This window comes from Rhagoletis zephyria, unplaced genomic scaffold (genome assembly GCF_001687245.7).
Source record: "Rhagoletis zephyria isolate East Lansing unplaced genomic scaffold, Rhagoletis_zephyria_1.1 Rzeph_scaffold_00347, whole genome shotgun sequence".
NCBI classification, from domain to species: domain Eukaryota; kingdom Metazoa; phylum Arthropoda; class Insecta; order Diptera; family Tephritidae; genus Rhagoletis; species Rhagoletis zephyria.
The window spans coordinates 134,525-158,934 of NW_016157431.1; the positions used below are offsets into that span (position 1 = coordinate 134,525).

At 37.1% G+C, this 24,410-nt stretch overlaps 1 protein-coding gene across 1 annotated transcript in view; it reads right to left on the reverse strand.

Moving 5' to 3' along the window:
• Nucleotides 1-24,410, reverse strand: part of LOC108359144 (uncharacterized) — a 252,193-nt gene that overhangs the window by 85,291 nt on the left and 142,492 nt on the right. Inside the window, exon 3 of the mRNA XM_017610843.1 lies at nucleotides 18,808-18,943. Within this exon, the coding sequence (XP_017466332.1) occupies nucleotides 18,808-18,943 (136 nt within the window). The remainder of the gene's footprint in view (nucleotides 1-18,807; nucleotides 18,944-24,410) is intronic.

The window sequence follows — 24,410 nt, forward strand, 5'->3', positions numbered from 1 at the left end:
TTTTTTTTTTAACTGTTCTTCAAATACTTAAGTAAAGCCTGTGAAAATTTCAGAATGGGTAGTTCAAAATTACGCTTGTGATCAAATTTTAAACAACTGCGAAAGCTATAAAAGACGCGCACTCTCCTTGGCGTGCACCATCTATCTGTGCACTCGTATAACAGGCTACATGCTCGCAGCTGAATTTCTTCGTCATTACATAAAAGACAACCCTGCAGTGAAAACCCAAACCAGTTAGAAAAAATACTAGTTCATAAACTAGTATGTGCCTACCAGTTCGACATTTTCGAAGAACTTAAGCGTTCAGCGACATCTGTCTTTGAATTGCCAAAGCCTAAAATAAAACGCAATTAATTACTTCTCTTACAAATCTCGGCTGTGGCGTCACGTGAAGACTACTAGTTCTGGTTCTGAGATCGCAGGTTCGAGGCCGCTTGGAGGTAGTTAAAATTTTTAAAGTTAGATCAATGTAAGTAGGAATAATTATTTCAATTTAAATATAAACTGCAGTGAAAAGCCAAACCAGTTAGAAAAAATACTAGTTCATTAACTAGTATGTGCCTACCAATTCGAAAATTTCGAAGAACTTAGGCGATCAGCGACATCTGCCTTTGAATTGCCAAAGCCAAAAATAAAACGCAATTAATTGCTTTTCTTACAAATGCCGGCTGTGTGTGTGTGTTCTGGTTCTGAAATCGCAGGTTCGAGGCCGCTTGGAGGTGGTTAAGATTTTTAAAGTTAAATATATGTAAGTAAAAATGATTTATTAAAATGCTAGGAAGGAGCATAGCAATATTTCAGTCTTTTTTGCGTTCATTACATTTTCAATGTAGTCTTAAAAAAGTCGCTTAATTTTTTCTGACGTTTTATGCTGCACAGCTATTTTGATGCTTTTGCGAGCGTGCGTGTTGCAATAGATCGGCTTTTAATGTGCAATTGCAAACATTACAGCAAGCCTCGTAACCTCAAGTGTTTACACAACCAGCCTTTGAACACGGGATCCTTAGTCCAAGAATCCAAAAAAAAATCTTTTGAAGCAGCTGCAGCAAAACACAAAGATTGTAAAGATTTATTAAGAAAATAATTCAAAATCAGTTCCTCCTGCAAGATTTACTAACAAAGAAAAATTACTGGGAAGTTAAAAAACTTAATTTTTTACACAAAAAACGTCCAAACGTCAACAGGATAGGAAAAACGTCCAAAGGCCACGAGTATTTATGGCGTTAAGTGCTCTTGTTGTGCAGTGCACTTTATGGAACCCATGCTGATGCCCCGCTGGGGTCACGTAATTTGTATAGTGCGGAAGTAGAAGGATCTCTAGTGTCTTTCCTACCGGGGAAAGGAGAGTTATCGGGCGACAGGACTCTCCTTTGTTTGACGGTTTCTCCGGTTTAAGCAGTGGGACCACTCTCCCAATTTTCCAGATGTCTGAAATGATGATAGTGGCCACTGACAGTTTAAGGACCTTGGTTAAATAGTCCACTCCAAAACATTTTCCAGATGTCTGAAATGATGATAGTGGCCACTGACAGTTTAAGGACCTTGGTTAAATAGTCCACTCCCGCAGGACCCAAATTTTTCAGCATCAACATGCAAATTCCAGCGGGTCCAATGGCTTTGGAGGCTTTCGCCTTCCCGATGGCTACCCTTACCTCACCGCTGGTGAAAACAAGTGGCGCGCTAGGTTTTGGCAGTTTGTGCAGCCTTCTGGTCACTCGACGTTTGGCTTTATCCACCGGAAGATGCAGTATGAACTGCCGGATAAAATAGCTCGCGCATCGCTCCGGGTCCGACTAAACGTGGTCGCTAAAATTTATTTTAAGTCTGTCGTCACGCTTCGTCGGTTGGACAATGACCTCACAGTTGACCAAAAGTTTACTCACACCAGAGGCGAAGTTATAAGTCTTTTTCCGCTTATGTACGCTCACAAGTTGCCGAATCTCCGAGTTGAGATCCCTGATACGAGGTTGTCACGCTCATTGGCTAGGGCAGCCGCTTCTGAATGAAAATTTGGACGCTGGTCCGGAATACATCCTGCTTGAACAAGGCGGGCTGCAGCAGCAGTGACAACCCTGCGAAATTTACGCTCACCTACGTAAACGTCGGTTGGTGCGGGTAGAGCAGTGAAGGTGCTTTCAGTAACATACGCGAAGCCTTTTCAGTCAGCTTTGGTAAAGTTGGCATAGGTCCGGTGATCCGCGGAGCAAAGTCGGCGGTTTTATCAATCGAGGTGACTATGGGCAGATGGTCTGATGCTTTTGTCTGCATAGGTCGCCATGATACGCTGTGTATCAGATCCGCGCTGACAATTGTTAGGTCTGGCGAGCTGCAGCAGCTGCTCATAATCCTGGTAGGTGCGTCGCCGTTCATTGTGCAGAATGTCGAATCGTTTATCTGCTCAGCCAATTGTGTTCCCCTACGATCGTTTGAAAGGCTTGAATGCCAAAGATCGTGATGCTCATTGAAGTCACCAACTACCATACGGTTTTCACCTCTGAGGAGCGCACCTATTTCAGGGTGATATCCCGCCAGGTGGCAGGGGTATATATACGTTAAATATTTCGATCTTGACATCGCCTGACCGGATAGCAATACTCTGACATTCTAGGATGGTATCCATGTGACCGGTGTCTGCTTCGAAAAGATGACACTGCACTGTGTGGTGCGTGATAAACGCTAGGCCACCACCCTTATCTCGCTCGCGTTGACGTCGACATTATCGGTAACAAGAACCGCGAAGTCTGTTCTGTCCTTTGCAAGTTGGATAAGGAAGCATAGCAAATGGGTCTGGTGGTCAACAAGGACAACACGAAGTCCGGTCATCAAACAAACGGTCAGCGCATTCGGTAGTAATTAACATCGGTAATAATGTTAGCATGGAAATCCAACGTAGAATCACTCTTGCCAATAAGTGCTACTTTCGACTAAGTTGGCAATTCAAGAGCAAAGTCCTCTCTCGACGTACGCGAACCACACTATATAAATCACTCATCATGCCCGTGTTGGTATATGGCGCAGAAGCATGGACAATGACAACAAGACAGCCGGCTCTACGTACCGGAATGACTCGGGTTTTACCCGACCAAGGGCTGTTGTTTCGGCGATCTAACCCCGTTTAGAGTCTGCTCGGGACTACGGACACATCGGCAGTGGACCACGTCTTTTGTGGCCCCCTGTTGCTCTAACAGAGCAGCCTCCACGGCTAACCCCAGTCCACCTGAGCAGTCCCACACAAACACCACAGCACAACAACATAACACAATAGACCACACCACAACGGCTACATTTGGTTCGATGATTTTTTATATGAAGAAAATGGGCGACACCTTCAACAAAAAAATATCAACGGAAAGCCTAAATAAGTAATAATAATAATAGCTTGGCGCTTTCACTTACATTAGGGTTTGGCCGAGCTTATTCTTTGATTTGTGGCGCCCGCCTTGATGTATTCACACAAAGGGGAGGGACCTACAGTTTACTCCGAACGGCAATTGTATTTTTATGAGAAGCGGTTTTTCATGGCAGAAATGCACTCGGAGGTTTGCCATTGCCTGCCGAGGGGAAAGCGCTATAGAAAAAACCTTTTTGGTTTATTTTTTATTTTTTTGATGTTAGGTTGAACCGGGCTTGAACCCAGGCCCTTCGGAGTGGTAGCGCGCACTGCTAACCACTACACCCACATCGGCCGCCAACTTGCACTTAGTTGTGCTAAAATTGAATGCGCTACAAAACTGCATACTCAAAATCATTCTAAGAAATTTAATTAAAAACATCGGTATTATTACGAAAGTTTTTTTCTTTTTTTAATATTGCGCAAAGTTGTAAACTTGGATTTATGCGTTTTTTGTTAAAGAACAAACTATATTTTTATAAAAAGATTATTAAAATGAAATATTAATAAAATAAATTGTCAAAACTTGTCAATATACGGTTGTCGCATAGTTATAATCATCACTGTATTTACTAGAGAATCATCTCTTCTATTAAATCTGTGGAATTTTGACAAAACAACCAATGTCGAAAAACTGAATTTTACACGAGGACCAAAAAACACTTTTATATGGCCACAGAATCGTCCCAGAACATATCTAATCAAATGTAACCTATTTTTATGGTGGAGAATTTAAATACCTTTATTTTCCAATTTGCATCTTTCTTCCAGATATAACTGTTGCCGAGAAAATGTCCAAAAACCGAGATGTGTTGTTTTGTCAAAATTATTTTTGATCGAAAATTCAACCCTTCTCTAGATAAAGTCTTTTTTCGTACTGAAAAGTAACAAATAATTCGNTTTTTTTTTTAACTGTTCTTCAAATACTTAAGTAAAGCCTGTGAAAATTTCAGAATGGGTAGTTCAAAATTACGCTTGTGATCAAATTTTAAACAACTGCGAAAGCTATAAAAGACGCGCACTCTCCTTGGCGTGCACCATCTATCTGTGCACTCGTATAACAGGCTACATGCTCGCAGCTGAATTTCTTCGTCATTACATAAAAGACAACCCTGCAGTGAAAACCCAAACCAGTTAGAAAAAATACTAGTTCATAAACTAGTATGTGCCTACCAGTTCGACATTTTCGAAGAACTTAAGCGTTCAGCGACATCTGTCTTTGAATTGCCAAAGCCTAAAATAAAACGCAATTAATTACTTCTCTTACAAATCTCGGCTGTGGCGTCACGTGAAGACTACTAGTTCTGGTTCTGAGATCGCAGGTTCGAGGCCGCTTGGAGGTAGTTAAAATTTTTAAAGTTAGATCAATGTAAGTAGGAATAATTATTTCAATTTAAATATAAACTGCAGTGAAAAGCCAAACCAGTTAGAAAAAATACTAGTTCATTAACTAGTATGTGCCTACCAATTCGAAAATTTCGAAGAACTTAGGCGATCAGCGACATCTGCCTTTGAATTGCCAAAGCCAAAAATAAAACGCAATTAATTGCTTTTCTTACAAATGCCGGCTGTGTGTGTGTGTTCTGGTTCTGAAATCGCAGGTTCGAGGCCGCTTGGAGGTGGTTAAGATTTTTAAAGTTAAATATATGTAAGTAAAAATGATTTATTAAAATGCTAGGAAGGAGCATAGCAATATTTCAGTCTTTTTTGCGTTCATTACATTTTCAATGTAGTCTTAAAAAAGTCGCTTAATTTTTTCTGACGTTTTATGCTGCACAGCTATTTTGATGCTTTTGCGAGCGTGCGTGTTGCAATAGATCGGCTTTTAATGTGCAATTGCAAACATTACAGCAAGCCTCGTAACCTCAAGTGTTTACACAACCAGCCTTTGAACACGGGATCCTTAGTCCAAGAATCCAAAAAAAAATCTTTTGAAGCAGCTGCAGCAAAACACAAAGATTGTAAAGATTTATTAAGAAAATAATTCAAAATCAGTTCCTCCTGCAAGATTTACTAACAAAGAAAAATTACTGGGAAGTTAAAAAACTTAATTTTTTACACAAAAAACGTCCAAACGTCAACAGGATAGGAAAAACGTCCAAAGGCCACGAGTATTTATGGCGTTAAGTGCTCTTGTTGTGCAGTGCACTTTATGGAACCCATGCTGATGCCCCGCTGGGGTCACGTAATTTGTATAGTGCGGAAGTAGAAGGATCTCTAGTGTCTTTCCTACCGGGGAAAGGAGAGTTATCGGGCGACAGGACTCTCCTTTGTTTGACGGTTTCTCCGGTTTAAGCAGTGGGACCACTCTCCCAATTTTCCAGATGTCTGAAATGATGATAGTGGCCACTGACAGTTTAAGGACCTTGGTTAAATAGTCCACTCCAAAACATTTTCCAGATGTCTGAAATGATGATAGTGGCCACTGACAGTTTAAGGACCTTGGTTAAATAGTCCACTCCCGCAGGACCCAAATTTTTCAGCATCAACATGCAAATTCCAGCGGGTCCAATGGCTTTGGAGGCTTTCGCCTTCCCGATGGCTACCCTTACCTCACCGCTGGTGAAAACAAGTGGCGCGCTAGGTTTTGGCAGTTTGTGCAGCCTTCTGGTCACTCGACGTTTGGCTTTATCCACCGGAAGATGCAGTATGAACTGCCGGATAAAATAGCTCGCGCATCGCTCCGGGTCCGACTAAACGTGGTCGCTAAAATTTATTTTAAGTCTGTCGTCACGCTTCGTCGGTTGGACAATGACCTCACAGTTGACCAAAAGTTTACTCACACCAGAGGCGAAGTTATAAGTCTTTTTCCGCTTATGTACGCTCACAAGTTGCCGAATCTCCGAGTTGAGATCCCTGATACGAGGTTGTCACGCTCATTGGCTAGGGCAGCCGCTTCTGAATGAAAATTTGGACGCTGGTCCGGAATACATCCTGCTTGAACAAGGCGGGCTGCAGCAGCAGTGACAACCCTGCGAAATTTACGCTCACCTACGTAAACGTCGGTTGGTGCGGGTAGAGCAGTGAAGGTGCTTTCAGTAACATACGCGAAGCCTTTTCAGTCAGCTTTGGTAAAGTTGGCATAGGTCCGGTGATCCGCGGAGCAAAGTCGGCGGTTTTATCAATCGAGGTGACTATGGGCAGATGGTCTGATGCTTTTGTCTGCATAGGTCGCCATGATACGCTGTGTATCAGATCCGCGCTGACAATTGTTAGGTCTGGCGAGCTGCAGCAGCTGCTCATAATCCTGGTAGGTGCGTCGCCGTTCATTGTGCAGAATGTCGAATCGTTTATCTGCTCAGCCAATTGTGTTCCCCTACGATCGTTTGAAAGGCTTGAATGCCAAAGATCGTGATGCTCATTGAAGTCACCAACTACCATACGGTTTTCACCTCTGAGGAGCGCACCTATTTCAGGGTGATATCCCGCCAGGTGGCAGGGGTATATATACGTTAAATATTTCGATCTTGACATCGCCTGACCGGATAGCAATACTCTGACATTCTAGGATGGTATCCATGTGACCGGTGTCTGCTTCGAAAAGATGACACTGCACTGTGTGGTGCGTGATAAACGCTAGGCCACCACCCTTATCTCGCTCGCGTTGACGTCGACATTATCGGTAACAAGAACCGCGAAGTCTGTTCTGTCCTTTGCAAGTTGGATAAGGAAGCATAGCAAATGGGTCTGGTGGCCAACAAGGACAACACGAAGTCCGGTCATCAAACAAACGGTCAGCGCATTCGGTNACCTTGGTTAAATAGTCCACTCCCGCAGGACCCAAATTTTTCAGCATCAACATGCAAATTCCAGCGGGTCCAATGGCTTTGGAGGCTTTCGCCTTCCCGATGGCTACCCTTACCTCACCGCTGGTGAAAACAAGTGGCGCGCTAGGTTTTGGCAGTTTGTGCAGCCTTCTGGTCACTCGACGTTTGGCTTTATCCACCGGAAGATGCAGTATGAACTGCCGGATAAAATAGCTCGCGCATCGCTCCGGGTCCGACTAAACGTGGTCGCTAAAATTTATTTTAAGTCTGTCGTCACGCTTCGTCGGTTGGACAATGACCTCACAGTTGACCAAAAGTTTACTCACACCAGAGGCGAAGTTATAAGTCTTTTTCCGCTTATGTACGCTCACAAGTTGCCGAATCTCCGAGTTGAGATCCCTGATACGAGGTTGTCACGCTCATTGGCTAGGGCAGCCGCTTCTGAATGAAAATTTGGACGCTGGTCCGGAATACATCCTGCTTGAACAAGGCGGGCTGCAGCAGCAGTGACAACCCTGCGAAATTTACGCTCACCTACGTAAACGTCGGTTGGTGCGGGTAGAGCAGTGAAGGTGCTTTCAGTAACATACGCGAAGCCTTTTCAGTCAGCTTTGGTAAAGTTGGCATAGGTCCGGTGATCCGCGGAGCAAAGTCGGCGGTTTTATCAATCGAGGTGACTATGGGCAGATGGTCTGATGCTTTTGTCTGCATAGGTCGCCATGATACGCTGTGTATCAGATCCGCGCTGACAATTGTTAGGTCTGGCGAGCTGCAGCAGCTGCTCATAATCCTGGTAGGTGCGTCGCCGTTCATTGTGCAGAATGTCGAATCGTTTATCTGCTCAGCCAATTGTGTTCCCCTACGATCGTTTGAAAGGCTTGAATGCCAAAGATCGTGATGCTCATTGAAGTCACCAACTACCATACGGTTTTCACCTCTGAGGAGCGCACCTATTTCAGGGTGATATCCCGCCAGGTGGCAGGGGTATATATACGTTAAATATTTCGATCTTGACATCGCCTGACCGGATAGCAATACTCTGACATTCTAGGATGGTATCCATGTGACCGGTGTCTGCTTCGAAAAGATGACACTGCACTGTGTGGTGCGTGATAAACGCTAGGCCACCACCCTTATCTCGCTCGCGTTGACGTCGACATTATCGGTAACAAGAACCGCGAAGTCTGTTCTGTCCTTTGCAAGTTGGATAAGGAAGCATAGCAAATGGGTCTGGTGGTCAACAAGGACAACACGAAGTCCGGTCATCAAACAAACGGTCAGCGCATTCGGTAGTAATTAACATCGGTAATAATGTTAGCATGGAAATCCAACGTAGAATCACTCTTGCCAATAAGTGCTACTTTCGACTAAGTTGGCAATTCAAGAGCAAAGTCCTCTCTCGACGTACGCGAACCACACTATATAAATCACTCATCATGCCCGTGTTGGTATATGGCGCAGAAGCATGGACAATGACAACAAGACAGCCGGCTCTACGTACCGGAATGACTCGGGTTTTACCCGACCAAGGGCTGTTGTTTCGGCGATCTAACCCCGTTTAGAGTCTGCTCGGGACTACGGACACATCGGCAGTGGACCACGTCTTTTGTGGCCCCCTGTTGCTCTAACAGAGCAGCCTCCACGGCTAACCCCAGTCCACCTGAGCAGTCCCACACAAACACCACAGCACAACAACATAACACAATAGACCACACCACAACGGCTACATTTGGTTCGATGATTTTTTATATGAAGAAAATGGGCGACACCTTCAACAAAAAAATATCAACGGAAAGCCTAAATAAGTAATAATAATAATAGCTTGGCGCTTTCACTTACATTAGGGTTTGGCCGAGCTTATTCTTTGATTTGTGGCGCCCGCCTTGATGTATTCACACAAAGGGGAGGGACCTACAGTTTACTCCGAACGGCAATTGTATTTTTATGAGAAGCGGTTTTTCATGGCAGAAATGCACTCGGAGGTTTGCCATTGCCTGCCGAGGGGAAAGCGCTATAGAAAAAACCTTTTTGGTTTATTTTTTATTTTTTTGATGTTAGGTTGAACCGGGCTTGAACCCAGGCCCTTCGGAGTGGTAGCGCGCACTGCTAACCACTACACCCACATCGGCCGCCAACTTGCACTTAGTTGTGCTAAAATTGAATGCGCTACAAAACTGCATACTCAAAATCATTCTAAGAAATTTAATTAAAAACATCGGTATTATTACGAAAGTTTTTTTCTTTTTTTAATATTGCGCAAAGTTGTAAACTTGGATTTATGCGTTTTTTGTTAAAGAACAAACTATATTTTTATAAAAAGATTATTAAAATGAAATATTAATAAAATAAATTGTCAAAACTTGTCAATATACGGTTGTCGCATAGTTATAATCATCACTGTATTTACTAGAGAATCATCTCTTCTATTAAATCTGTGGAATTTTGACAAAACAACCAATGTCGAAAAACTGAATTTTACACGAGGACCAAAAAACACTTTTATATGGCCACAGAATCGTCCCAGAACATATCTAATCAAATGTAACCTATTTTTATGGTGGAGAATTTAAATACCTTTATTTTCCAATTTGCATCTTTCTTCCAGATATAACTGTTGCCGAGAAAATGTCCAAAAACCGAGATGTGTTGTTTTGTCAAAATTATTTTTGATCGAAAATTCAACCCTTCTCTAGATAAAGTCTTTTTTCGTACTGAAAAGCAACAAATAATTCGCAACTTTTGTCGGGACTAGTGCTTTTATTAAAACGAAATAAGAAAAATTCAGTGACATATGTTACTTTCTTAAATATAGTTCAGTTTATTTTAAACGAATATTATAAAAAGTTATGCTTTCTATTAGACCAATTACATGTATTTTTAGGTATGAAAAAGAAAAGTTGGAATAAATTGAATTAAAAATACAAATAAGAAATAGTTCATATTGTAGTTCACATTTATATTAAATTGCTTTAATTTTTATAATTCAGAAGAAATAAAGAATAATTCACTCTACAGCTAATCATATTCGTCAATATCCCAATCATCTTCCAATTGTTCTTCACCTTCAACGTGCAAGTTATTGTAAAAATTATGAAACTCTGCATTTATAAATGGCAGAACGGACTGTAAATCAGGTTTTTTATTACAAGATATTGGCAAAGGAGCAGAATAACATTTCTTTAATTCGAAATTTGTTATTTTCCGTCGCCGCTGTGTTATGTCTAGTTCCTTGAAGTCCTCGTCCGGCTGTAAAGATAGCTTGTACTGTAAAATTCCAGACTTAGATTTCTCATATCGCATCCAACGTATTAGCTTCCATTCAAATTTGTCACCTTTACAAAACAAAAAATAAAAATTAGACTAAACATATATAAACATAAGTAGTGTTACACGCACCTAATGTATTAGTATTTCTCCACGTGTATTTGTTCTTTAATAGGCTACCGAAGTCAAAGTATTGATCTTGAACCATCTCGATTGCATTGTATTTGTGATTTGTAGTTACTATTAAAGTAGCCCAGTCATGTGGGTGATGTATGGAATTCACAAATTTTTTCTTCTTTTTTTCTATTTGGGAATGAACCGTGTCACATTCCATATGCGTGTGTCCAACAACCAGAAACTTGTGATCAATTAATTCTATAGTTTGATGATCCTCTAAAACCTTTTCAAACATGGCGCAAATATAAGAATTTCGGTTTCGCCCTGGACAAACTAACATGCTTCACATGTATTGGTAATTCCATAATACATTTGAAGATACAGGAACTAATCTCGTTTGCTCCACGCTTTGCAATGGTCTCATTCCATATATAACAATTCGCTCTGTTTGTTGCTCCGTCATGCATCGTAAAATTAAATGTCCACAATGGTCGTTTGTAGAAGAACATTGCCGCATTTAAGTGTGGTGTTGGCAAACATTGCTGCAGATCAAAAGTATACATTTTGATAGATTTGTCCTTCGAAGACAGTTCTTTATCATGTTTTTTAGATTCATATGCCATGTCTGCCTCGTCGTGATGATTTTGTTGTTTTAATTTAAGCATTGCTATTTCATCCTCAGTTAATGCATTTTTAATATCTATTCTTAAAGTCTCACACTTGTTGCATACATCAATATGCGGCTTTTTAAACTTAATGTCCAGCTTCTGAAATATTTCTCGATATGTTGACAACGAAACAGGTTGAGAAAATTTGTTTGTGTATAATCTGTATAATTCTGCCATGCTTAAATTACACTGAAGATATAGTTGTTTTGTATGACGACGGCTGTAATGGCTCACATATTTTGGAAAACTATTAATGTGATCTAAAACTTCCTGGTACTTTTCCGTCGACAGTTTGAGTTCTGGAAAATTTTTTCCTCTTTTATCGCACTGAACAATTTCAACGGAGCTTTCTTTAACTTTACACTTAGTAACAGTTTTAATACTTTGAGCAGTTTCGGCATATATTTTCATAAAACATTGCTTACATACTCTTCTCCTTTGACCGTTAATTTCACAATTATACAAATAGTTATATTGTCGATTTCCAACGTTATTAATTGTATGCGTTTTCTTAAATTCAACATCAATTAAGCCTGACAGATATTGCCGTCGTTTGTTGTAATCACCCAAGTTCCAGTACAGTTTAAAAATCATCTTTTGCTCCTCAAAATTTAGGTGAGTATTACACAACCTACTGCATTTTGAAAGTGCTTTAATTTTTTTAGCAGGGACGATTTTCTTTTTATTGGTCACATATTCTTTTCCTAAGTTTTTGTTACGCCTGTTCTTATTTTTAACTGCTGATGTGGTTGGAAGTTCGAATAGTTGGGTTTCATCAATTTCGGTGAAATCCCAATTACTTACATTGGACTCAATATCTGGAGCCATTTCCTGCGTAGTGGTGTTAAGATCGGAATCCGTCTCCGGGACAAAATCGGAGTCATCAAAATCAGATTCATGGAAAGGATCTTCATCAATATCAATCTCTTCATCAATATCTTGGGCACTTGTGTGGGACATTTTATTTAATTTAATTTAAACACAACTTGAATGAAAAACAGAAAGAGAGTACTATTCATTTTGTCGTAACTGACATATCTGTCATTGATAGTGTGAGTTTTCACAAATGGCTTACTTGGATTCGTTAAGTATCGGCAGTTGAACAAAGGTGTATTTTTGCAGTGAAAGTATAAAAATTCTAAAATCATTGAAAATTCCATACAAATTGACAAACTCTTTGGAGCCGTGACGTAGGTACCTTCAAAACAGCTGATAATTGTCGTAATCTTGTATATCTATAATTCTTGTAGTCAATGTATTCACTTGCGAGAGAGTCAATGCTCCTCCAAAACTATGGAACCTTTGTTTTTTGTCTTCCTCTGTGCATTGTTTATGTTTTTCCATATTAGGAAACAACTTATTTTCATTTAAAACGTCTTAATTTGTTACACATGCACACGACAAAAGCACTTGATTTGATATAGGTTCCTCTTATTTCGTTAATTCCCACTACACTAAAGCACTCATGTTAATATAGGTTGTTTTGTCACAGTGAATGCTAATGATGAAATGGCTATTAAAACAACTTAACTTTAGAAGGGATTGTATTCTTTTCGTTTATCCATTTGATAAAAGAACGTGAGTGCAAATAGGTTGTTTTGTCAAAATAATTTTAGAAAATTATTGGAAACCCATATTCAAATAGGTTCTTTTGTCAAAATTATGTTATGATATTTTCCTTTGTGCCCTGCAGCATATTTCGATATGGGTTCTTTTGTCAAAAGCAGCTTGTAAAAATTGCGAGATAGGTTGATTTGGGGGCTTCTATATCTTCCGATCTACACTATCTAGAAACACGCTGATAAGACAGAAAGAGGCGCTTTTAAAACTTATACATATGGTTGAAAAAGTGGAAAATTGTCCGATCTCGGGTTAGGTTGTTTTGTCAAAACTCCACAGAAATTATTTAAAAATGTATTTCGTCATTATAATTACGAGTTTAATACAAAATAATAATCTTAATATAATGCAAAATATATTACATATAATCATTATCAACCTTTAAATAGCTCGTAATAAGAATAATATGTGAACAAAAAAATTTCACGCCATAAGGGTTGAGATTTCTAAAATTTTTCGTCACCCGCATTGGAGCCGTCATTTTGGATTTTTGGTAAATGACCTTGGATTTGTATCCAGATTCATAAAAATCTATTATTTTTGTATCCGTCTATTGGATCCGCCATCTTACCGTTTTCATAAATGACTTTAGATTCGTAATAAGAGACTCAGAAAACGCCCAGGTACCCAAGTTCATAGATATCTAACGATTTTTTTTTCGGCCGCTGTGATAAACTCCGCAACGCCTGGGTTCAAACCCTGGTCAAAGCAACATCGCAAAAAATATAGAAAAAAAGGTTTTTCTTAACAGCGGTCGTCCCTCGGCAGGCAATGGCAAAACTCCGAGTGCATTTCTGCCATGAAAAACAGCTTCTCATAAAAATACAATCGCCGTTCGGAGTCGGCGTAAATCTGTAGGCCCCTCCGCTTTGTGTGACAACATCAAGGCGCACGCCACAATCCGGAGGAGTAGCTCGGCCAAACACTAACATATGTGTAAGCGACAATCTATAATTATTATTATTAATGGATCCGCCATTTTGAATTTTTGGTAAAAATCAGCGACCCGAAAACCCCCTAGATAAGAATTAGTGTAAAAATTCATCAAAGCGTATTTGGTTAACTGCTTTCGTCCAGCTAGATTTACGATTCAAAGAAAGAGCAACGGCTGCCACCGCACATCAGCAGCCGCTCCGGGACGACCGCCATCGTGGCTGTAACAACAACACCGGCTGCCACAGCAGCGTTGGTCCAATTGGACCAAAATTGGTAGCTTCATTATCCTTTGGTAGTTTGGTTGGTTTGACGAAGCTTTTGGTAGGCAAATATGCTTTTAAAAGTCAATCAAATTGAGCATTAAAATTTATTCATTTACTTTGCGTTTACACGTTGAAAACATTGCTTTCACTTTGCTCACACGTATAAGTTTTCTTTGTTTTTTCTAAATTTTAGTAAGCACACAATTTTCTGCAAACAAAAACTGGCTTCCCAAAATATGATCGATCTGCTGTTGAAATTTAGCGAAAATTTGCCTATCGTCTTGAAAGAAATAATATTGATAGGCAATTTGCAAAGCGTGAGTGTATGCAAATCGAAAAAAAATTTTTAATTTTTTATTGAAATACATAAAATGTCAGATTTTGTTTTTTCAAACATAAAAATTTTTTGATATGAACTGAATTGTTCTCAAAGGTATTTGCATTTTTTACAAAAGTGTTCTACGCAATACGTTAATTCTTTTATTTAAAAGCCTGAATTTGTTTTTTTTAACCTTAAATATTGGTATGAATGGTTAACCAACACCGTAAACAATATTATACTGTAAATATGTGTAGCTAAAAACCCCGTAAATTCAAGAAATTTCGTTTTAATGATGAACAAAAATTTGGTAGTTTGAAAACTGATTTGGTACCTAAAAATAAGCTCAAGTGGCAACACTGTGCTACAGTAGGAGCGACAACGAAAAACAACCACCATCGCACGAACGACAACGGCAGTGCCTCACACAAGCCTGATGTAACGGTGGGTGAAACTTGAAATTTTTCAAGGGAAGTAAAACCAACTGAAATAATTTAGGATAGAAACAGAAAATCATGTAACAAAGCAACAACAAAAAACACCAGAGAAACTCCGAATAACGAAAAAAATTATTTGGAATGTATAAAGCTTAAACCTTAACTAAAGACGTCCGATTATAGTTGCGTTCGATAACAAAATTAGCCAACACCAGCCAACAATCAAAATCAAGAGAGTAAGCGAAAATTCTCTCCCCATGAGATGGAAAAGCAAAAAAGTAAACGAACAGAAAATTAGCCATTACTTGCAAAAACCGGAAGAAGAAGACACACCAGCTGACTTTGTTTAAGTTTTATTTGTAACCAAACTGAAATTGATGTTGCCTCCATAGCGAAAAAAGGAAAGTGAACGTTCAATGTTCGCCAGGAACATTTCTAGAAGTAAAAACTAGTTGGTGCTATCATAAAGTCACATAGCAGGCAGCCAAAAAGCATATAAATACTAAAACTCGGAAAATGCAATTTTGTTTGTTTACAAAAATTACAACCATATGTTTTGTGATCATATGTTTTCGTGTTGGATAATTTTTGCCGAGTAAAATTTTGCCAGTACAAAATGAACGCTCCTCTTGCATCAAAATGAACGCTTGCTCTCTCAATTTTTGTGTGTTGGATAATTTTTTGTCGTTATCGAACGCCATCCAGTAAAGATTTGGATAAACTATTACAAATTTTTGACTTGTCGAACGCACCTTATAAAAATGTTATAACAAACCACCGGTACTTTTTAAAAGGACTTTACTCTTTTAAAGGGACTTTATAATTTCAAAGATAAAAATTCAGTAATTCATAAATATGGGTCCAACATGAAAGAAAAAATTCTGTAGAATTTAAAGATTAAAATTTTTTGGGTTCACAAGGACGAACTGGTAATGAAAATGCCCTTTTAATAAATTTTAGGTTGTAGGTGTTCTGACCACTCCCGAAATGTAGCGTCTCCGATAAAAAGTATTAGTTTTTTTGAATTTTAAACTTGAAAAAGGCAAAATAAGCTTTGGAAAAGGCAAAAAAACTTTATTTTTAAATCTTGTTATGTACAATGTGCATGTCCAATAAAATATATATAAAAAAAAATAAATACAGTGGTCAAAATATTTTAGCCGAATAACTTTTTGGCAAGTTTTAACATATTATTTTAGTTATTTTTTTCTTTAACAAAACCCGTGTAAATCCAAGTTACCAACTTTGTGCAATATTAAAAAAATTCAGCTGACCTTCGTACAAATTTCGAACTTTTTTAAAAATTCTAAAAAATCAACCGTACTTTTTAGCCATTTGAAACTTGTACTTTATTCCACTAGAATTCAATCGGCTACAAACTAATTAAAACCTCGAAATTTTTACGAAAATTCGCTTAATCTTTTCTTAATTGCATAAATTTTTAAGGCAGTGTTACTCGATTGATACATTTGTACACATTTGTGCATTTTTATACCGGGCTATTGATACAAATTTAAAAAAATTTGACTTTTTTTGTAATCAAAAGCTTGGTACAATACAGCAATATTTTATTGAAAAAATTTCAACAAATTATTTTTGGTGATTGGTGTAAAGAAAAATATTTGGGTATACACACAGTTGGGATACGATTTGCACCAAATTCCGGCGAATTCCCACTGCCTTTAAACTTGTTTTTATACGGATGTTGTTAAAGAATGAACTATAAAAAACTAACCAAAATTAAATAACAACAGCAATAATATTTTAAAACTTGTCAAAATTAGGTGCGGTTATTATTTTTTCGACTACTGTACATAAGTTGACTACGATTACTCGGCCGTGCTATCATAGTAGCACAGTGTCACTAATATTTCACTTACAAACAAGATACGGGCAGGAATTTCAAAATTTCAACCCTGTTTGTGTGAGATATTTTATTTTTATCATTATTTTTCTTTTAATCAATCTATGTTGAAATAAAAGTGTATGTATATACGTTTCACTGAATTTTCTAATTAATTTCTTGAGTGACTATTTTTTTTTAAAAAGATCCTGACGTCAGAGAGAACAACTAAAAACGCAATTTTACTATATTTGACCCTTGGTTTCGCAAATATACATACTGATTTTTTTGTGGGTAAAATTTACTGTCGCACGGTGTTAAAGCATAGGCAGACGCCAGCGTAGATCCGGATAAACTCGTTAATTTGGAATTATCTCGGGAATTAACTGCAGTTGATCCGGATTAAGTCCTAGAGTTAATTCCCAAACTTAAATCGGATCAAGGGAATTTTCGATGACAACACTGACCAAAACTCAGAGAGCGTAGAATACAGAGAATATGCAAAACTAGCATGGATATCGGTAATGCAGTCACCATACTAATTCAGATAGGAATTCAATTTAAATTGAATAATAACTTATTTGAATTAACACGGTGACTGCATTACCGACAAAAGGTCCATGCTAGTTTTACATTTTCTTTGTTTAAGAAAATACATAAATTGATTATATTAGTGGGATTCATGAAACTTCGTAAAGTTGTTGTAAATGTCGCGTTTGTCGCAAAATTTGGCACAGCTGATAACGGCTGCTTCGAAATATAATTGTAAAAACTTTTCTTTTCCTCTATCGCGCGGCATTTTTAAAAAATTTTATATTTGCAATCCGGAGTTGCGATAGGTCGTTAATACAACTTTGTTCGTAACGTTGCCATTTCGCCAAATATGTACTACTTAGTATGCAGTTTTTTATTTTTGAAAATGTGAATTTGGCAACATTGATTTGCTTACACATCACTATTTTTTACTTATTACCGGGTTTTACACGGTTCAAGTATTGAATTCAATTCTGCTTGCTTGGGAAGAAAAGGGAAGAGTACATATACGTCTGTACCGTCAAGTGGTTTCAAGGTTCTTCCTTTGCTTTTGACATTTTCGTTGTTTCTCAACTAAAGAAGCAAAAACTGGAATTTAACAAAATTTAAGCGAGCAAAGGCAAATAGAAAACACAAAAGAGAATGAACCAGAATAGCTTTAAAGTACTTGGATCATGTAAATCGGGTGTAATTAAATTTAAAAAAACCAGTTTGAATATCTTTTTTTACAAGCGATTTGCTTTTCTACGATTCGGGAATTTTGGGTTTTTATATTATCGGTTTAAAATATTTTAAAACTCGAAGAAAAAGGACAAAGATACTGAAAATCGCTATATGTATAACAATTAGGTTCTTCTTCACTAAAAATTTTATATAAATAGCTTCGTAAATGTATTTTAAAATTATCCGATACTATCGATAGTTTATATGCAAACTATACGAAACATCGAATGGGATGATGATTATCGATAGTTTAACAGCTCTACTTCGTATTACAAGCCTGAAGGTCCCAGGTTCGATCCTCGGTTGGAGGAAGGAGGAGGTTGCCAAAAAATTTGGTTTTTATTATTTCTTTTATTTTGTTTAATTTTATTTGATTTATATATTTAATTTTACCTTATTTCCTTTTCGTCTGTTTTATTATATTTCACATTTTTTATATTAATTTTAATTAATTCGAATTTTTAGAGTTTATTTTGACTAAAAAGTCAAAAACAACGTCAAAAAAATATAGAAGCTATAATTGAATGAATAAAAAGATATTAAATGAATATTCTACTGGCCATGGGACTCGAACCTACGACCTCGCGGCTCGTAAATCCGCATTACTGCCATCTGTCAAGGCACAATTTTTATCAGATCAATTGCGCCGTTAATCCGGATCAACGTTGCCGTCTGTCTTTGCTCTTATATGCATAATGAGCTACTCATTTATACAAAATATTAAATATTAAATAAATAAAATAATTACAGCCAAACCAGGTCAATAAAGGGAGTTTCTATTATTGCCACCAGTGCAAATTACCAATCGCGAAAATCTTCGGATTGCAAAGGTACACTTGTATTTTATAATGTTTTGATTGCGGCTAATTTTTTTATGCACTTAGTTCAATGTATTCATAAAACTTTCAATTTGCTTTGCACTTACAGACCACAACCATATCACCATGTTCGGTGACAGTCTGGAAAGATGGCGCTTCACCGGAAACTTCGCAACGAAAACGACCCGTGGACTGCATGTTTACATTGCTCAACATCACGACGGCATCACTGGAATTTTGGAGCTGCAAAGAAATTATAAATAATTTTCATTGAACACCAAATAAATTAAACAAACTCTTTGGGAAATAGAGAAGTAAATACATAAGTGCTTATTACAAAACTTTAAGTACTTATTAAAAAAATTAAGGGTATTCATCAATCCTTATAAAAGCATTATAAACCGTATAAACGTATAATTGTGTAAACTTTGTAAATTAACTGTCAATATTTGTATGGACACTCGTTGACACATTTCTGATAAATTTCCCCAACGATTTAATTGAATAATCTTTGTAAACTGAAGCTAATGCAACTCTGTCGCATATGTAAAAGAAAAGATAGTATGGGCGTTCATGTAACAGAGTGCTTATCCGAAAATTTATTGAAACGCATCGCTATAGTAATCAGCGCATCAGAAACAAAATTGATGCTTCGTTTATTTTTGGTTGCGATTGGTGGTAGGTATTAGGTATGTAGTAGGCTACGAAAAAATAATGCCAAAATTCCATCACGTAATTTTTTCGAGAAAATTGATTTTACTTAATGCTACCGCGTGTTACTAGCGTTAACTTGGAATTTCTTTAAGTCTTTCTAATGTACGTACACTAAGGGAAATAATGCATAATAAAAATGCATACTTTATATTTGGTTATCGTTTAAAAATGTTCGTATTTAAAAATAATATTTTCATAAAAAAATTTATTTGACTCCATGATTCAATAAAGGTTCGATAAACTGACAGTTGTCTCTCTCTCGCACCGCTCCCTTAACAGTGGCACCGTGTTGCTTCTTTGCAAATTTACTTGAAAAAGTGTAGCTTTGCTGCGAAATAGAAGTATATGCTTTTGTGCAATACGTTTATTTTTATATGAATATGAAGCACATTTAGCTGATGAAAACATAACATATTTTTAAATTGGATGTTTACATAAATCTCATAGTCGTTTTATTTCNTGTTTATTTTTATATGAATATGAAGCACATTTAACCGATGAAAACATAAATTGTTTTTAAATTGGATGTTAACATAAATCTCATAGTTCTCTTATTTCAATTTTGAGTCCTTTTGCAGTTTTTATACAGCTAAATAGCACATGAATTACGTAATTCACGTAGATATATTAATATTTCGTTTAAAATGCCAAATTTTCTGCAAATACATTAGAATTTACAAAAGGAATTTCACTACTAATTGCCTACTTTGCGTACTTTTCTACTACCATTTTCGCAACAAGGGATTGCATTCTTCCCCTTTCTCTGTCCTTCGTAAATGCAACCTTTTGTAAGGGAGTGTCAAACCGTGGATGTCAATAATTATCTAACCTTGCATTATTGAATCATCCCAGCCAGCAAAATATCCCGAATCGTATCCGAAAATGGAAACAATTTCGTATAAAAACCTGATGTTTCATCCGTTTTCCGATTCCGTTTTCGAACGTTTTTCAGATCAATTCTCCCACTAAAGTATTCATCCGAAACGTGTGCGGAAAACTATCGAAAATGGTTGTAAAACGGATGCGCTTTCGGCTCTTTTCCTGAAATTTGTCTAATTCAATTTTTCGTCTAAAACGATTTCATTATGAACTTCACAGAAACTTTTTCATAGTTACAGGAAACCAAACAAAAAACAATTTTAAGATTCAGAAATCATTTCAATTTGAATAAATAATTTTAATGTGTTGTTTCTGACGAAATTCGAACCTGGGACCTCCTGAAAGCTAACAAATAGTAGGACACTTCTCTGCACACTCAGCTACTGGCGAATACGTATACATGTTTTCAAATGCTCAGTTTGAACAAATATTTTAAAATTATTGTTTTGAAATAAGATGATGACATTTTTCGGATACGAAAAATGAACAAATATGGAAATCGTTTTCTGAACGTTCCGGATAAGAAAAATGCACGAAAACTGCACTTTCGGCAAAAAGTACGTTTCTCTGCTGGCTGGGATGTTTGACTGTTCAAATCTGAGTATGTATAAGTAAGGGTACATACCCTGCAGAAAATCTGACTAGCCTAGAACTATCGTAGAACTAGACCTTTTGCCGACAGTACCAGTTCTAGCTCAATACCAAGCAATGCTTTCAACTGTCCAGTTTTACACGGCGATGTCATTGGCGGTGGCAATTGTCGCCCAGTAGTGAGTATTTGCAAATTTACACCGCAAGTTTCAACTGTTTCGCTCCGCATTCCTTTTGCACTAGTTCAGAGATAGTTCTGAGATATGTAGTTCGGAACTAACGCTGTCAGACTGTCTCTAAATTTTACTGCAGGGTACACATCCCCAGCATGCAGAGCGGCGACCACACATACATACATACATAGTACATCCCTGTAGTCAAATGTACTAGTTGTAAACTACCTCACAACTAGTATGAACCGCATGCCCAACTAGTCATCCAACTATCTTCTTTCCATGCAATCAACTGGTATTTTTAACATGGGGATGTCCTAGGACATGGCAATTGTCAGATTTCGGTCAGAAATATACCAGAAATATACTTTGGGAGTCAAAAAATAAAATGAATTCATGAATATACAATAAAACACTTTTGATTAAGTACACTTTAATATGTTACTCATTTTTATTTAGCAGCCTTAGATTTGCCAATAATTAGTGTGAAATTTTTTGTTGAAAATAAATTAAATTCATTCATTTTGCACATTTCAGCCATTTCTTTTTAAAATTTTATAAAAGTAATAATTTTTTAATGTTTAAAATTTGAGGTCTGGATAAGAATACAATAAATAAATAATTCAAGCAGTCATTAAATATTCTTATTTTTTGTCTATAGTTTGCCCTGATGATTAATAATAGAAATTAATCAAATAATTATAATCGTGTAATTAAAGCAAATCAAAAATAATTGCAAATTATCAAAAACAACAAAATAACGATGTAATTAAAATTAATTAATTAATTAACATTTTTTTTAAGTAATTAATTATTAATCAATAAAATCGATATTTAATCATTAAACGGTTATCCAAAAAAACATGCTTTAATTAATATTCATTATGAATATTAATCATTATTTAACAGGTCCGGTATAATTGAATACGTACTTATTGTAATAAACTGTCGAACTCAAATAAAACAGGGCATGAATAAATCGTTTTGTACTTGGTACAAGTCTGGTAATTTTCGAACTAGTAGGTTTCAGTCAGGAAATTCTTGTTGTAAACTAGTATTTTTCCTGACTAGTTGGGGGTTTCGCTGCAGGGATGTATATCCCCTGCCTTGGAAAGTACTAGTACAGAACTAGTGAGTTCACCAGTTTTCGGGAGTCGAATACCGGTACCTCGCAAATCTACCACCCATGCTTTCTACTGTCGCATTTAACATGGAGTTGTCTTAGGAGGTGACAATTGACTCCCGCTTCGTAACTTGTTGCCTGTAAAAGTACTAGGTTTTTTTCGTTGTGCACTTCACAGATACTTTTTCATAATTAAAAAAACGAAAATAAGTATCTTAAATTATATGTTCTGGCATAGCGAGATTTGAAGTTAGACACTTTCGGCCGCAACTAATTGTAGCCAAGCATCTTTGCGCACTCAGCTACAGGCACAACTCGTAAGTGTGCTTTCAAATGTTCGCTTTGAATCAAGCCAGGCGACGATTTGTTCAAATTTAAATTTGTCTTTGCTATAGTGTTTGCTATTTATTTTCCTGTGAACGAACGTTCAAAAGCTGCAGCGTGGCGTTGTTTGAAATTTTATTATTGGGCTGAACTGATTCTTGATGATAATTTTAATAAAATTGTCATTTAAACTCGCTATATCTCAGTCGTTGTGTATCGATCAATTTGAAATTTTCATACAATAAACTACAAACTAAATATTCCAAAGAATTTATGTTTAACACCACTTCTTAATGCTCAGTACAAATAATTCTACAGATTTATAACTTTTTTATGAGAATTAAGAGGGTTTTTGTTTTCAAATGCAAAAGTTGTGTTATAAAGTTTGAAATAAATTTTTTGTTTTAAAACAGTGTTGTAGATGACTATCTAGGGAAGTTTTTTGCGAAAGTTTCAGAATTAAACATCAATTAATTGCAAAGTTATAACAATATTATTATGGCTTCCTGCGCTCTAAAAGGCTTTATAATTCGGAAAGGTAAAAAAAGTCCTTTTTATTAGTGATTTATATGTAAAAAGACTTGAAATTTCGATTGAGATAACTAAAAACAACATTAAAAATTACCATAATTTAGAAAAATTGCAAATAAATTTTCGTTCAGAATTTTTGCCATGAAAATGGGAAAATTTTGGAAAACGCATAGTACCATCGTATAGCCCGTACAAAGATCTATAGAAATCATAGTTTCCGAATTATTTTTCCCATTTTCTGTCTGCTTCCTAGCTAGTCGAAAAGTAGCTTGTTTTGCACCGCTCAGGGCGCTGGGACATTTGACTTGAATTGCCCCATTTATCTATACTAATATATATTTTGAAAGCCGTTTCCATACAAAAAAAAATCAAAACCAATAACTTACTTACTAAAAAATTTTTTCTTTTAGCTTAAAATTCTTGTAACCATTTGTTGTACAAAAAACAAATAAACACAAGTTCACAAAAGTTGATATAAAGCTATACGTCGATTCAAATTGTAAACTTTTTACTGAGCATGTTTATTTTACGAGGAGGAAGCATCGAAAGCCTAACCCCGTCAGTGTGAGACTTTAACCCAAACTAAACTTCCTACCGTCATGTACCGTTCCCCTCCCGGTACCACCGTCAAGGATTTTGTCGGAATTATAACACTAGGGGTATTGTCGAAGTCTTGCACGATGTAAGGATTGCACGAAATGCAAAAATACTATTCCAAAATTCGAAGAGTACGAGAGCATCCCATTGCAAAGTGTTCGCATGCATGGGTTGCAAGCAGCAAAATTATGTATCAAATACAATAACAAGAGACAGCAAAAAAAAAATTAAGTGAGCGATATTAGAGGAATGAGAGAAATATGTAGCAATTCCAACAACAAAACAGCTACCACAGGGTCGCATTTAACTTGCTATGCTATTTTGCAAAATATATACATGGGTTTCGACGTTGCATATTTTGCAGCGATAGGAAATGTTGTTTCCCATGTATTTTGTTGTTGTGTGTTTGCCAGTTATGCAATTCATGCTATCCGTGCTACATGCAATGGCTTTGCAAGATTTGGAGAATACCCCTACTGTGTGACTGATAAGGTTATAGATCTATTCTCTTCTTCTTCTTCTTCGATTTTGGCCAACTGACGCCAATTGGAAATGCCAAGTAAAGCCAGAATACTTTCAGAGGTGGAGCGTCGGTGTCTATTCGAACGACATGGTCAAGCCAGTTGAGCCGCTGTATTTTAATTCGCCATATACCAGGCGTGCGCTGGGTTTGGGTCCCGCCAGGTTATAAACCTGCCCAATGAAAAAAAACACATGCCTCGGATGATACCCCCTTCTTTTGATGACGGTCACGGCAAACATAGGAAGGACTATGATT